Source organism: Anser cygnoides, chromosome 24 (genome assembly GCF_040182565.1).
Source record: "Anser cygnoides isolate HZ-2024a breed goose chromosome 24, Taihu_goose_T2T_genome, whole genome shotgun sequence".
Taxonomy (NCBI): Eukaryota; Metazoa; Chordata; class Aves; order Anseriformes; family Anatidae; genus Anser; species Anser cygnoides.
The window spans coordinates 4,426,573-4,441,219 of record NC_089896.1 but is presented as its reverse complement, the minus strand read 5'-3'; the positions used below and the strand labels follow the sequence as shown (position 1 = coordinate 4,441,219).

Sequence of the window (14,647 nt, the reverse complement as noted above, 5' to 3'; positions counted from 1 at the left end):
CTGCCAGCACGGCCCCGCACCACGGGCAGGATTCCTGGGGACGGCTCACGGGCCGATGCTCCGCCTGATCTAGCTGTCAGCGTTTCCAGCGCTGGAACTTCTCCAGGACTTTTTACAGCTGCTCCGTGGGGAAGCAGAAATCGGGCACCCCGCGCCGTGCCCGGCTACGAAGCCACGTCCCAGCAAAGCTCTTTGCACATGTTGCTCCAGCTACAAACCCTCTTCAGGGAGCAGGCGCCGGGGAGGACGGGTGTTTTACAAGCCAGGGAGGCGCTCGGGCTTTGCAGGCAGCTCAGACACCGCGCGCTGCCCCGCTCTCCCCCTCGGACAAGCGGCGTGCAGAACGACCGCACGCTCCTTGGAACACCCTTTCCAGAGCCAGAGCACCTTCCTGCTGCTTGCTTTAACCTGGTTATTCCTAAATATGGAATTCTCCGCTTGCAAATTCACACCCTTCTGCAATACCAGCTTGCTGTCAAGTGTAGACAAGCCCAGGGAATTACATCTGAGCAGTCAGCGGCAGAGCCGCACGCTGCAGCTTCCTCCAGGAACCCCCCACCCCGCTCCAAGAGGAGCTGCGTGGCCCCGTCTGCAGCCCCGTGCCCGGTGGGGCTGGCAGCTCCCCGCCACCCCGTGCCCCCCTCCCCGAGGTCTCCCCCGTGGCAGCGGCCGTCCCTTGATGCTGGGAGGCCCCCGCGGGGCAGGAGCCGATCCAGACAGCTCTGACTCAGGCAGCGAGCTCCCCAGCGCTATTCTTGGGCAAGTTCCACGGCTCCCAGCTGTTGTCAAGCCTGGTATGCGCTGATAGCGCTGCCGGGGAATAAATCTAGTGTTCCCACATGGCTACGTGACCAGCGGACGGGGAACAAAGTCCCCGTTCAGATGCTCTCGCTGCCCAGCTGCCGCCTGCCGTGGGAGCAGCTCCGCGGCCCCCAGCCTGCCCGGGCAGCTCCCAGTTTGGGACTGGGATGGGGCAGGCGCTCGGGGAGGTTTGCCCAAAGAAGCCCAGTGGGTGCCAGTGCCGGGGGTGGCCCCGTTGCCTCGGCTCTGCCCTCCCAGCACCCTCCCGTCACGGTGCCCACGCACGGGGGCAGCAGCTCCCGCGCCCCCCGGCCGCGTCCCACCGCCGCCCCGCTTGCCTTCGCTCCCTGCAGCCACCCGGGACCTTTCTCGCTGGCGAAGAATGAAAATCGAATTACCACCCTCCTCCTCCCAGCCCTGCCGAGGAGAGGAACTTTCCAAGGTGTGTCTGTAATAAAAGGGCCTCTAATAAGCACTCCTGCCCTGGGAGCCGCGATACCGCCAGGGCTAGGAGCTACCGTGTTTGCTCAATGGGCTGTGCTATCTCCGTGGTCCTAAAACACGGGGGCAGAGGGCATCAAAAAACACCAGGGGAGGAAAAACAACTGGATGGGAGAAGCCTTGGGTTCTACCGGTGAGATGGACTCAGCCCCCGAGCGCTGCTGTCCCCAGCCTGGAGGCCGTCCTTCCCCGTCCCCAACCCCAAAGCAAGGCGCAGCATTTTGCTAAGGGCACTGGGGGCTCCCCCAGCCCCGACCCACCCTTTCGAGGCAGGTGCTGCTGCCCCAGAAGTGTCCCGGCCCCCAGCCCCGCACGTACCCTCGGCACCCAGTGCCACCCGGCAAGCCCCAGGCGAGCGGTGGGTACACAAATGCTGGCCCTGCAGCACGACCCCCGCTCCCCCCCGGCAGCTGAACGAGTGCTGTGACCAAAAGAGGGCTTAAAAACAAAAGTGACAGGACAGGAACATTTCAGTCCCAAATGCTGTTTGTCATCTGGGCTGCTCTCAGTGCCAGCCCCTGCTCCGCCACCGCCAGCTGGCACCGCCGAGCCCCTGGCACCCACCAGTAGCACTGGGGCAGCGCCCTGGGTGCCACCCGGTGCTGCAGGGTGCACAGCACCGAGCAAACACAGAGGAGGGAGCAAAAACTGGGCAAACCTTCTGAAAATGATATTCCCGGTTAGCCCCTAAAGCATCGTCCGAAGCCACACCTTGCTGGCAGGACGCCTGCTGAAGCCCCTGAACTGGGAGAACTGGGTGCACTGGGAGCAAAGGGCTGCTCCGCAGGGTACTGCTGCCATCCAGCTCCTCTTGGGCTGTGCTCGCCCCTGCTTTGAGCAGATTCTCCCCAAAACCAGTCTGTCCCTCTCGGTCCCTGCTGTCCCGGCCACAGGGTCTGAGCAGGCTGGGGGCGCAGGGACCGGCAGCAGAGCCAGCGCTGAGCATCGCGTGGCTGAGGCTGCCGTGAGAGCACACGGGATCGGACTCCACGATGCCCTTTCCAGAGAATGAAGACCAGCCCCAGGAAGTTTGATCAGAGTTATTTGCGTTAGATAAGCTGCGAGGAAGCAATCTGTTTGCTCCCTTTGTTCTGGTCGCGCATGCACTGCCGGGCAGGGGTGTCAAACCCCTGCCCCACGCCAAAGCAAACTGCATCTTCACCCCCGCGGACTGCTGGGGACCAAGTTCACGGCGAAGGGGAAGGGGAGAGGAAAGAAAGAGAGCAAAGGAGTTGTAAAAAGCCCACGGTTCTTACAAAGGGGGAACTTGGAAACGGTCTCCTTTCATGAAGAAAAGAAGTGGAGTTTTTAAAATGTAGTTTAAAAATAACAAAACACTTTAATTGATGCTCAGATTTAGCAGGCACTTCTAAATATAGGCAGTCACTATGCGTACTAATTAGCGTTTGCTCATACTCTGCAGCCCGCACCGCCCTGTAACCACTGGCAGCTAGGCTGACTCAGTGACGCCTTCCACTGCTAGCCAAGGAGTTGCCCAAAACGAGGGGATTCCAGCTGCAAAGGGAGCTTTTGTTTGCCTGTCGCAGGACAAGCGCGGTGCCTGCAGGACCAGGTCCGTCGCACCCGGGGACGGTGGGGCTGGACACGGGGTGTTCTCGCAGCTGTCTCACTGTCTAAGGGCAAAAATAACAACAGATATATGCTTGCCAGCTGCCTGCCCGCTCCTCCTGACCGATATAGCTGCGCTTATGGAGGGAAGGAAGTTCGGTTCCTCTCCTGTGCCCAGGAACAAACAGCTTTGGCAACAAGAGCTCCTCTCACAAACAACATTTAGAGTGCGCCGGGATGCAAACCTGATCAGTCTGGAACAGAGCTCGGAATAACTTCACGTATGAGAAAGGTCAGCGATCCGCCAAGGACACGCAGCAGAGGCCACTTTCTAATTAGAGAGCAGCGTGCCCGTAACGCCGGGCCTCTGTCCCTGCCCGTGGTGGCACGGCAGAGGCTTAGCGACAGCCCCGGGAGACCGTGACATTAAAGTCTACGAACTGGGGTCCTGTTATGCAAAGGATAGGGCCAGGGCCGGGCTTTCTGCTACGTGCAAACCCTTCAGAGTTTAAGCAGCCTTCGGAGGTAGTTCCCACTACCAGGAGCTCCTTCAGCCCAAAGGCTCCTGCGGTCGGCGAAGCGAGCGCCCCACGGTCGCTGTCAGGTCACGTCCACGAAGCCATCCTACAGCACAAGGCTATTCCAAAGGAAACACTTAAATCTTTCCAGGGCGCAGGAACAGACCTGTCTTTGACTCTGTGTGTCAGGTTCCTGCCTATCCTCGCCTCCCCCTTGTGCAGTCTCACTTCACACCTAAACAGACACGCGGCCCTGCGGGACAGGCTCCCCATGTAAGGACGAAACTGTCCAGGGAGGAGGCTTTGAAAGACGGTCCTGGGCTTGCTTCAAGGTCAGAAGAGGGGAAGAACGCTTTTTGTTCCTGCTGGCTTTCCAGAACCATTACGGGTCCTGGAATCTGTGCGAAATTGTTTCTGCCTCTCGCCGGCCCTAAAAGGGAAACCAGCTGCTCGCTCAGGGGAGCAGCGCTGGCCCCTGTGTTATGCTGCGAGCCGAAAACCTTCCCCTGTCCTGACACCGCTTCTGCAGCTTTATGGGGCCGCGTGGGGCTGGCTTCCCTGCACCTCCTCGCTCTACTCCCAGCCCGACGAGCTCCAAGCCTGGCACGACGAGCTCCAAGCCTGGCACGGCGGGAGCAACATCCCCGCCTTTCAGGTGAGAGGTTGGGGGAAGCTTGCCAGGACGGTGCCGAGCGTTTTGCCAGGGTAAGGCAGCCGGATCCAGCCTGCCCACGGGCAGTGCTGTTGCATCAAGCCTTCCCCGCCTGCTCCAAGCACCCCTGAGTCATTTCCTGCCCGCGGCTGCACCTCCGAGCTCCCTTCCAGCCCCACGGGCAGCCCAAGGGCACGGCGGCGAGGAGCAGCGTGCCTGCAAGGAGGCAGGAGAGAAAGGGAGCAGCCGGGCGTACGGCGCACAGCCGTGCCCTGGTGCGTGTCCGTGCCCGACAGAGCTGCGGCACCGTCGCTTCCCCCGGCACGGGGGGACCCATCGCCTGCCCTGGGCTGTCGTGGGTTGCTCTGGGCTCTGCTGCAGATCGATCGAAACGGCTGCAGCCCGTGCTGCACATGGAAAAGTGCCGGCAGAATCCTTCGCTCGGCACGGCAGGCAGCTTCTGAGACGTCGAGAGGAAGCAGCAGCAGAAACTGTTAAGGCAGCTGACAAGGCACGAGGGCGGCTTCGATTGTTGCACGATTTTACTACAGCCTTAGGACAGCACACTGAGGTTTCTGAGCGTTCAGAAAAGATCTGAGGTGCCCTCCATCCAAAGTGCCAAACCACAGCCCATGGGCTCGCCCCAACACATCAAGATGTAGATCAAGATAAGAGCTAGAAGCTCAACTGTCCCCAACACGGCCTGATCTTACCAGAAACTCTCAGGCACCAGCAGCCCTCACTGCCCCGAGGATCCCACTGCGCAGCCGCGGCTGGGACATCGCACCCAGCCCCAGCTCAGCGGTGGCAATGACCCCGTGGTGTAGGGGACGGCCACCACCGCTGTGCCACGCTGCCTGCAGGCAGCAGGAGGGTGCCAGGAGGGTGCACAGGGCCCGATCCTGCCTAAACGCAGCCTCCCAAAAAGAGGGGAGGCTGAAGAGCGAGGTTACGCATGCAATGTGAGGAGAAGACATCCGAGAGAGAAAGCCTGACGCTGGTAAGCACAACAAGAGGTGTCCCTGCCTCCAACACCAGAAAGGAAGCATCTGTGTCATTTTATACGTTACTGACGTGGCACGCTGTGCATGCCAATTTTTATGGTCCTTATCAGCATCGCTCCACGGAGGCGGAGGACAAGGGACGCAGGAGGTCACCTCGCAGCCAGCTACAGCAGAGGCATCTCCGCAGCTTGCAGGAGCTCGGCACCATCTCCAGGAGGCCAGGCTCCCTCCTGTGCTTTCACACTTTCTTGCAACACCAGCAAGAAGCAAATTCTGGGAGCAAAATGACCGCTGCTGCCTGATCTAAGTATTTGCTGGGTTCTGCCAGACCGGATACACTCAGAAGACCTGGAAAGCAGCAATGATTTCTTAAAGTTTAAATTAAATTTCTGAATTACACCATAAATGATGGGCCAGATCTCCCAGGAAGGCCAACAAACTTTAGAGAGACTGCACGCCGAGTCTCCTGTGTGTGGGGATAGTTTTGGCCGTGAGGCGCTTCCAGACTTTCCAGTAGACCTGGCGGGGTCTGCCAGAAACCTCGGTACCCCCAGAAGCGAGCTGCTGTGCCCCTGGACAGGACGTGGTGGGGAAGCACAGGGTCCTAAGGAACTCCAAAACTCTGGTTTCAAAACACGAACGAGTTCGTAGACCTTTATCCCCTGGTAGTAAATTTCTCGTTCTTTCTCCAAAGATAAGGACACACAAAACGAAACTTTTCCTGTGTGAAAGGAAACCTGCTGCTAGCAAGTCAGGCTCTCACAAAGCAGCATCCCCATACAAGGTAATGGGACAAAGCTCCGAGCTAGTATTTGTACACACTGGGACATTTGTCCTTTAAAGAAAGAACCTTTTTAATGAGGCCACATTTGCAAGGGATTCCAACTTTCCATCCCACCGTGGAAAAGCAGGCGGGATTGCCCATCTGAGATTCAAACTGCAATTTCTCAGGGCCAGGACCTTGTTTTGCACTTGTTTTTGAGCTACTTCTGTCCCTCTCCTCCCCAGCTCGTTCCTATCAGAGCAGGCCCACTGAGCCCAGCCGCAAGGGGAAGCATCCACAGGGCTGAGCACGAAGACCTGGGGTTTGGAGGCAGGGAAAGAGAAGATCCATCCCAGTGAGAAACACCAGGCTTCCTGGGGGGTGCCCACCCTCACTGCATCTACCCACCTTCCAAAACCCGAGCAGGGACAGCAGAGCGGGCTGACGAGGAGAAAGGCAACAGCCCGTTCAGCCCTTCCTCCAGGCTTATTTTCTTCGGGGAAAGTTAATTCTACCAGGGTTAAAGAAAGAGGCTTGAGAGCCCCTGCTGCGCGACCAGAAAATGAAAAACTCTGCCCAGGAAGAAAGGAGAGAACAATTTCAGAGCTAGAACTGTATTACTAAACACCTGTAAGGATTAATTAATGGTAATTAATGGTTGATTAATCCTCACAGATGTTTAGTAATACACTTCTAATTGTATTAGAACAAACTAATGGCCCTGATAATCATCCTGAACAAAATCCTGCCTCTTCAGACGGCAGCTTGGGCTGAGGGCACAGCTACCAGCAGCAGAGCTGTTGGGATGCGTTCGGAACAAGCACGCCACGTCACTCTGCTGACGTGAAAGCTGAGCGTTTGTTTAAGAGATCGGCTGTTAATTTGATTTAAAGTCGTATACAAAGTAAGCAAATTCTGCACATACAGCAGGAAATCAGGAGTGGAAACCACTTGGGCAGCTCGGACCCGTCGCGCTTCAAGCTGGCCACTTAACTTCAGGAAGAAGTCCAAGAGCAGAGGAGTTCGATAGGAACACAGCAGAAACTCCTCCCCAGCCAAATCAAGTCTCGTTTACCAGCTGGTGGCTTCAGAAGGTGCCAGAGGAGATTCTGGCAGGTCTCCCAAGAGGTGTGGGAGATGAGAGACGGCCTTGCCCGAGCTCCCCGCCGCACGTACCTTCCCCTGCCCTGCGCAACACCGACCGAGCAGGAGGAGCTGCTGGCAGCAGCAGCTTGCAACAAACACCGCTGCTGAAGCTGGTGACCGGCTGCAGGACAGCAGCTGCAGACATGGCCAGGGTGACCATAATTGGAAGAAAGGTGCCGGCGCCAAGTTTTAGGGAGCGTGACCGAGCGCGGGAGCTTCGGTGCGATCAGAGGAGCGGGGACTCACAGCCCGGGGAAGCGGCGGCTTGCAGCAGTTCTTCAAATGGAGCAAGGAGCGAGCGTGCAGCTGATTTCAGCGCTCCCGCTCCCTTCTCCCCTCGTTGCATTTAAGGGAAGGATATGTTATGGTAACTGATAGCAAAAATGTGCATACTGAGCTTTGGGCTTTCCTCGTTTGTGGCACAGCCGGCGCACACTGCACCGGCTCAGCAGCGGCACTGCTAGCGTCGGGCTTCACCACCATGCACAAAACTCCCAGCACGGGAGCGTTCACAGCTCCTGTCTGCCCGGGGAGCCTCAGCCTCAACAGCACCAGCAAAAACGCCATCAGCAAGGGGGTGCCTGACAAATCCCGTCTCCAGAGTCCGCCAGTGGCAAATCCACAAATTTCCTTGTTTTTCCTTTTTCAACTAGAAAGCTGGGCGAGAATAAGGAACGTGTTTATTGCACAGGGCTGAATAAACCTTTCAGATATATTGAGGACACCATACGTTCATAGCCATCATCCTACTGGCAACAAACAGTAATGCAAGAAAGCAAACAAACCCTAAAGATAGTCATCGACCATACAAAACAAATTAATGGGCAGTGGCTGGCCTCCAGGGCCCAGGTTTCATACCAGGTCTAGGCAGGAGCTAATCTGGAAAGTGCCTGTTGCTTAGAGGTGGATTAGTTTATCTGTGAACCTTCTTTGCCCTTGTCACTAGAAAGTGATGGACAAGAAAAGGTGGTGGGAAGGGATCGTAACTGGATGAGGGTTCACCAAGAAAGTCATGAAGGGAGTATATATAAACGCACATGAAATTGCAAGCTGTGTGCACGGGGCCTCATGTTACCGCCCCGCTGCAGCATGTTGTTCTTGTTCTGCGCTCTGCAGCCTCATCCCACCGCACATCGCCGCGATTACAGCCCTGCACGAGGAACGGGGCCCCCCGCACGAAGGCAGCATCCTCCACAAAGCAAACATATAACAATCATGCGCCCACAAAGAGCAAACAGGAAAACACGCTCACGCCACAACCCCAGAGAGAGCTGTGCTGCTCGGAGCCCAGGACGTCCTAAATCTTCCAAATGCGGCAACCCAGGGAGATCTGTAACACCCCGGCTGTGACAGAAACAAAAAGGGAGTCCCAGAGAGAAGGCATGTTGTTAGGATTATTATCTAGCAATGAAAGTTTAATTTTGGACTGAACTGATTTATGCCCATAAACCCCAGCACGCTTGGTCCACGGCCGTATAAATGCCTGACGGCTCAGCCAGCTGCACGAGCTGAGGACTCCGGCAATAACATTTCAAAATCTCTTTTCGCCCCATGAAATAAAGGTCATAGCCAGTACACGAGAATTCAAACATGAAAGCTTGGCAGGAAATGACTAAGTGCGCGCTGCAGCCAATTTACCTTCGTCTTAGATCTGCCCAGCACACAAGGATCTTGCAATTCAAACAGACATCACAGCCTCCACGCAGAAAAAAGAATCAGACTGCTCTAGTCGCTTGCTTTGAGGGTCAGTGCATCTCAGCACAGATATCACTACAAAATAAAAGAATTCTGCTTTGTTCCCCTAAAGTTCTTCCAATTCTAGCCTTATGCTGCAGTTTTTACTTTTGCTTCCCTAAGAGACAGCTGTTTTATTTTATTTTTTTTAAATTGAGGCTGAAGCCGCTCTTATTTTTGAGTGGATAAATCATTCAAATTGGCGTTTACAAAGCCTTTTGTAGTCCCTGAATAAAAGGTACTGAAGATTACACCTCTGTTTTACACACAGAGGCAATCGAGGGGCTGCTTCGAGCTTGCTTCTAAGCAAGCACGCACGGGGGCTTGTGGACGGACTGCGCTGGACATGTGCAGTCACGGTGCACATTTTGAGCAAACACGCTGAAAAGCAGACCTGTGTGTGCTGAGCCCAATCCCCTATTAACTGGCCTCTCCAGAGAGCCTGGCAGCTCTTTTGTCGGTTAAGGGTCAGCTCAATTTCATTTTTTTTCCTCTTGTTTTAATAAACAAAGTAACTTCGACATACAGGAGCAGGAAAAGACATACAAAACAGACACATTTTATTTAATGCATGCCTATTACTTAAAGGGCAATGTGAATTTTTTCACCTAATTTGGTCAAAATATTCCCTTTTTCAGCTGAATCCTTGTCTCCCAAACCCCAGCATTTGTAGTTAACATCTCTGTAGTTAACAATGAGATATACAGAGGAAGGTAGCCTGTGCTGTGACCCCTGCAGTTTTGCCCTTTCAGGGCTCTCCACCTGCATGCAAAAATCAACAGAGTGAAGCCAGAGTCAGCAAGGTGACAGGGAGACATTGCCACGTCACTCGTGTGCCACGCAGCTGCCTTCCCGCTGCCCGATCACCAACCGTGGGCCTCTCTGCCTCTGCAGGATATTGTATGAGAAATAAGGGCAGCCTCTGCCTGGAGTCCTTTTTACAGCTGCTGGTGTCCCTTGCAAGCAAAGGCAATTACAGCCCTGTAACCCGCAGCATGTGAGCGCTTCTAAATCTGGGGAAGGACTGAATCCTGGCAAAGGCAAATTGTCTCAGGTTACCGTCCCGAGAACTGCTTGCTCGTGGCCCGAAACACAACTAGGATCCCCTGTTGCCTGGGAGATGCTGCGTGAGCCAGCTGCAGCCGTCCAGCAAAAAGGCAGCGCTCTCCAAGGACAGCAGCTGAGCCCTCGAGAGAAGAGTTAGGCAGGGGCCGTAGGAAGAGGAAGATCTCGTTGAGCCACTATCTTGCCAATGTAGACGTGAACCAAGTTTCCACCTTCTGTGGCTAACGATTTCTCTGCTAGGTGACCTGCTCCTCGGGTGTCACTTGCGTTTACCACACAGAGCTGGTCACGCACTCAAGTCTCCTTGGTAAATTCTCGCCGACACCTTTCCAAATTTCTCTTAAATATTGCACATCTTAAATTACAGAAACCATCGCTTGTAATTATCATGTATTTTACATAAAATCTCTACGGAACGTGTCATTGCAAGCACTAAAAGGAAACTTGCAGAAAGCAACAAGCTTTCCAGTTGCTGCCCTGCCGTGCTGCAACAGTTGGAGGTACAGAGTCTTTGGGAGTACCTATGAAAGGGAAACTTGCCACGACCGAAAGACTGCGTGGGCACAAATGCTCACAAAATCAGGTGTGAGTGCCTTTGTGTCACTCAGCTAAACGCTGAGTTTCCAATATTTGGATGAGCCCACCTCAGAACTTGTGCCCACCGCTCTGCAGCGCTTCAGCCTGCACGACCCCGAGCACTGCTGCTGGCAGGTGGCAGGGCAAAGCACACGTGCTGACCGCCTGAAAACTCAGGAACAGATGAAGAGCGCTCCTTCACACACAAAAGCACCCACGAACAATAAGTAACAACAGCAGAAAGCCCCTGCTCCAGGCCCGTGGCTCATTCACAGAACCTCATCCTCTGATTTAAGTCTGGGATGTACGAGGAGAACTTTGTGGAACAGATCTGCCATGGGTAACAACGGAACAGAAAGGTCAGAAGCTTAACTCTTAGAAGCCCCTCTCACCAAGGCTTTCATGTAAAGACCAAGACGAGTTGTTTTAGCCCCTGAAGCAGAAGACACGAAGCAACGCCCCATCTCTTAGCTGCAGAGGCGATGCCCCACACTCATTCACTGAAGGAAGCAACGGCAAATCTCTGCCTAGACTTAAGGAGTTTCCAAAGCTGTTTGCACGTTCCTGCAGTTTGAGGATCACAGACTTCCCTGCAACAAGAAAACACCAACACCCGAACACCCCTCCTCTGCTCCCCTAACCCACCAGACCCAACCTGATTTACCGACTATTTGCCCCAAACTGGCAAACCCAGAGAAGCAAAGCCTCGGAGCGGTCCTGTTACCTTGCATTGCTGCCTGCGATGGAGCAGCCCAAATCCCAGCCCAGGCGGAGCAGCAGCAGCGCGAGGGCGGCTCTCCGGCTGACTCCCGCCGCAGACAGTCAGAGCAGGTGCGGCGAGCGAGGGGCTCTCGCTAGTAAATCATCACTTCGCCAGCAAAACGCTCGAGTGCTTGCCCAGAAACAAAAGCAGTCACATCATAAACCAGAGGGTGACATCAGCACAGGGATTGCATTTCCTACACAGCTTCAAATTTCATTGCCTGTGACTGGAAATTGGACTCTCACGATTTGAGTTACTCCAACTTTTCACGAGAGGCGCAGGAATTCCTGATTCCAATTTGTTAAATAAAATTCACTTCCAAACTCTCTTTATTTCTCAATGACCTGACGATAGAAGAGAACAACCAAGCAACACTCCTAACAGAAAGTCAAATGCTAACAAACACCATTATTAGCCTGACTTCCCAAGCCAGGTGCTAACGAAGTGAGCAGCCGAACTTTCACTGGAAAGGGTCGGTGCTATTCCAACAGCCCAGTCTGAGGCACAATTATTCAAAACCTCTAAACTGCCCTTTCCCACTCTTATTCAGAGGTCTGCTCTGCCTCTTCTTCTAAAATTAAAGCTAGCAAGGATCTGGAAACACACATTTCATCATTCCTTGGTTGAGTCATTGTTTCGGAGCATGAAGCATGATGCACTCTGTGCTTACGGTCTGACACCTTCCCCAACCTGAAGTGCGTTTGTGATTTTCCACATACAGCTCTTCAGGCTCTCCAAAAGCAACACATCCAAGACTTCTATACAAGCCCAATGGGCCACAATTAATCTTCCCGTGAGTTACATGATGTTTGCACGGGGTTGAGAAATACTAGAAATAAAAGTTCCCTTGGCTGAGTTAGATGCAACACTGTGTACTTTCTGCTACTAATGACTCTTCAGTAAGTACCTCTATTACCCCACATATTCCAGATCCCTCTGATTTAGCCATCACGGCAATTTTCTTGGTAGAAAAGTGTTTACTCAGTTAAAGGTAGCCACTGAAATGCCTCAAAATTTAATTGCTGCCATTTCTCTCTGAAAATTTCTAGGTGCTTGGAAAAGAGGCAGGTAATAAATAATACTCACCCAGGACACAAACTGAAGATTAGCTTTCTTTCTTTAGAAAGCACTTTAGCTCCTTGACTCCCTATTGCAAACAACACAAATATATATGATGATCCAGTGCAAGACCATAAACGTAAGAGTGTTCAGTTTCCACAGACCTGACATCCCGTACATCTCACAGGATTTTTGCTTCATCGATTCCCTAACAGCTGCCACCAGCAGAAACACTACTTACCCTTACAACACCTGCAGGGCAGGGAGTTATTTCATCTCCCTCCTGGGATTTGCACCTCGGAGGATTTTGGCATAGGGCAAACCTGGCAGAGCTAAAAATGGAACCAAGATCCGTGTCCCTGGCCAGCACTGAAGCCAGAAAGCTTCTTTCTCCTTCTGAGATGCAGCAGCCTGGAAACTCTGACGCCCACTCACGCATGCTACAGACCTATGTCCAAACAGATCTCGCAAACGGAACCCTTTGTGAGAAGCTGGGGAGAACGAAAGGAAGAGGCGGACAGACCCAGTGCTGTGCAGTTGCAATGTACAGTTAATCTGCACCCTAGATCTTTCGCCCAAGTAACGCCGTGCCTTTGCTAGTTGCTCCTCGTGTTGAAACTTCAGGCTTTCAAGGTGAAAAGCTGAAGGGCAGCACTGGAGCGGTGGAGCACCCGGAGCTACATCCCAGTTCAAACTGTTAATTCCTAAGAACAGAAAAAGCCATTTCTGCCTTAAATGAGGGCGGTGGAATTCCAGGGAAGTCAAAAGCCTGGCAAAAGCCAGAAGTTTAAGCTAGTACTTGGGATCATGACCCTGACAAGAGTGCTTGGTCACTGAGACAGTTCAGGATCGGCTGCTGCTTGATTTTTTACCATCCTCGCATCCTATGCGCTGTCTAGGAACACTGCCATCAGCTGCAGACCTCAAAGAGGATTTTTTTTGCCGTCAGCCATGCTGGTTATGCCTTCCAGATAGACATTTGTATTATTATACAATTTCTTTCGTTTCATTAGAAGAGCTAAAACAAAACCGACATTTCTCCCCAGCAGTACTGAGCTAGTACATACACCATTTTCGTGGAAAATGGCATGATTTGCAGCCACCATCTGAACAGCAACAGAAATTACCTAACCTCTAATATACTCACATGAGGGAAATCCTGCGGGCTTGGATCATTCGAGAAATAAGGCTGCCTTAGAGTTACGGGAATAACACATGTCCAGAGTGGGCTACAATCTGCTAAAATACGGTTTGAAAAATCAACTGCTAATTGTTTCTACAACTTGCATTTTATGTTAAAAATTCTCCCAAAGACTTCTGGAGCCAGAGCTCAGTCTGGAAAGGATTTTTACGGTCACACTGTAAACCCACAGAAAGCAGGGATCTAGAACGGAAACAGGTCATTACAGCTAAAATACTGATCCCGGGCTCTGCCTGAAACAGCTGGGATGATTTCTCCAGTTAAGCAAATTACTGTAACTAAAACCCACTCTGATATTTAAAGAAATTGGGAGAGATGCTGAGTAGTCACTCTTCTTCCCAGATAACAAGATAAGAACCATATTAATTGAGGAGTTTCTAAGTAAGCACTTGAAATTTAGGTAAGCAAATTCAAAATATCAAGACCATATTTACATTCTGGGGCAATAATTAAATATTTAATATCTTGTGGTTCCAGTATTCTAGGTTTTTCTATGCACCAAAATATTTAGTCATGTAAAAAACATCTGTAGCAGCTGGAAGACATTCGTTTGGCCTGCTAGGATTCATTAGTTTAAAAACACATAAATAAAGTGCTCATTTTATTTCCAAAACTCTAACACTGCTTCTTTCAGTTCTCTTAGGGTGCTTGGTGAATAATGCTTAGGCAATCTTCTCAGCAGGAGGTATTCGATACCAGTTTCACAAATGCATACAAATATCTGTTAACTAACTAAAACAAGTCTTGAATTTAGGTTAATGCTATTCTGTATTGACTAACCCAAGTCTCAGAGCAATATGAAAACCAGCTTGCAAATAGTTTAATCCCTACTTTTATTTTTTTTCTCCTAGGCTCCCAAGTTCCCAGTGCCGAAATCTACTTTTAAAAATCACTGATGAAAGGAAACTTCTCTTCAGAACTGGGATTCAGATACCTGTGTTACGGGATTACAGAACACAAGCCTTCATGCATGCCTTTTCTCCCCCAAAAGCTCCCGCATTATCTTAATACTTTTTTTAAAAAAATAATAAATCAAGTAAACAAGGGCACTGCTGAGATCTTAAGAGAGAGATGAATTCGGCTTAGTACACACAGGGATCACTTTTCTGGGCAACAGTTTGCAAAGGGTTATATATTGGCCAGCCAAGTTTCTTTTGCTGGAAGATGCTGAGGTTTTAGCAAAGTTTCTGCAGAGTATGCAACAGTATTCAGCATTTGCTCAGCTAATGAGTTAAATCATTGCAGCTCTCCGATGACTTGAAGATTATGGGTGTAGGAAAGGGTACTGCTCAGCG

The 14,647-nt window shown here is 52.1% G+C and overlaps 1 protein-coding gene across 5 annotated transcripts in view; it reads right to left on the bottom strand.

The window, feature by feature from the left end:
• FHL3 (four and a half LIM domains 3) overlaps positions 1 to 14,647 on the bottom strand; it is a 28,398-nt gene that overhangs the window by 4,214 nt on the left and 9,537 nt on the right. Inside the window, exon 1 of one of the 5 annotated variants that reach the window (XM_048073241.2) lies at positions 11,054 to 11,216. The exons of 3 other annotated variants lie outside the window; for them this stretch is intronic. In XM_048073241.2, coding sequence (XP_047929198.1) covers positions 11,054 to 11,060 — 7 coding nt within the window. In that variant the 5' untranslated portion in view covers positions 11,061 to 11,216. Of the gene's footprint in view, positions 1 to 11,053; positions 11,217 to 14,647 lie in introns of those variants that run through there. One more of the 5 variants, XM_066982713.1, reaches the window with a different exon arrangement.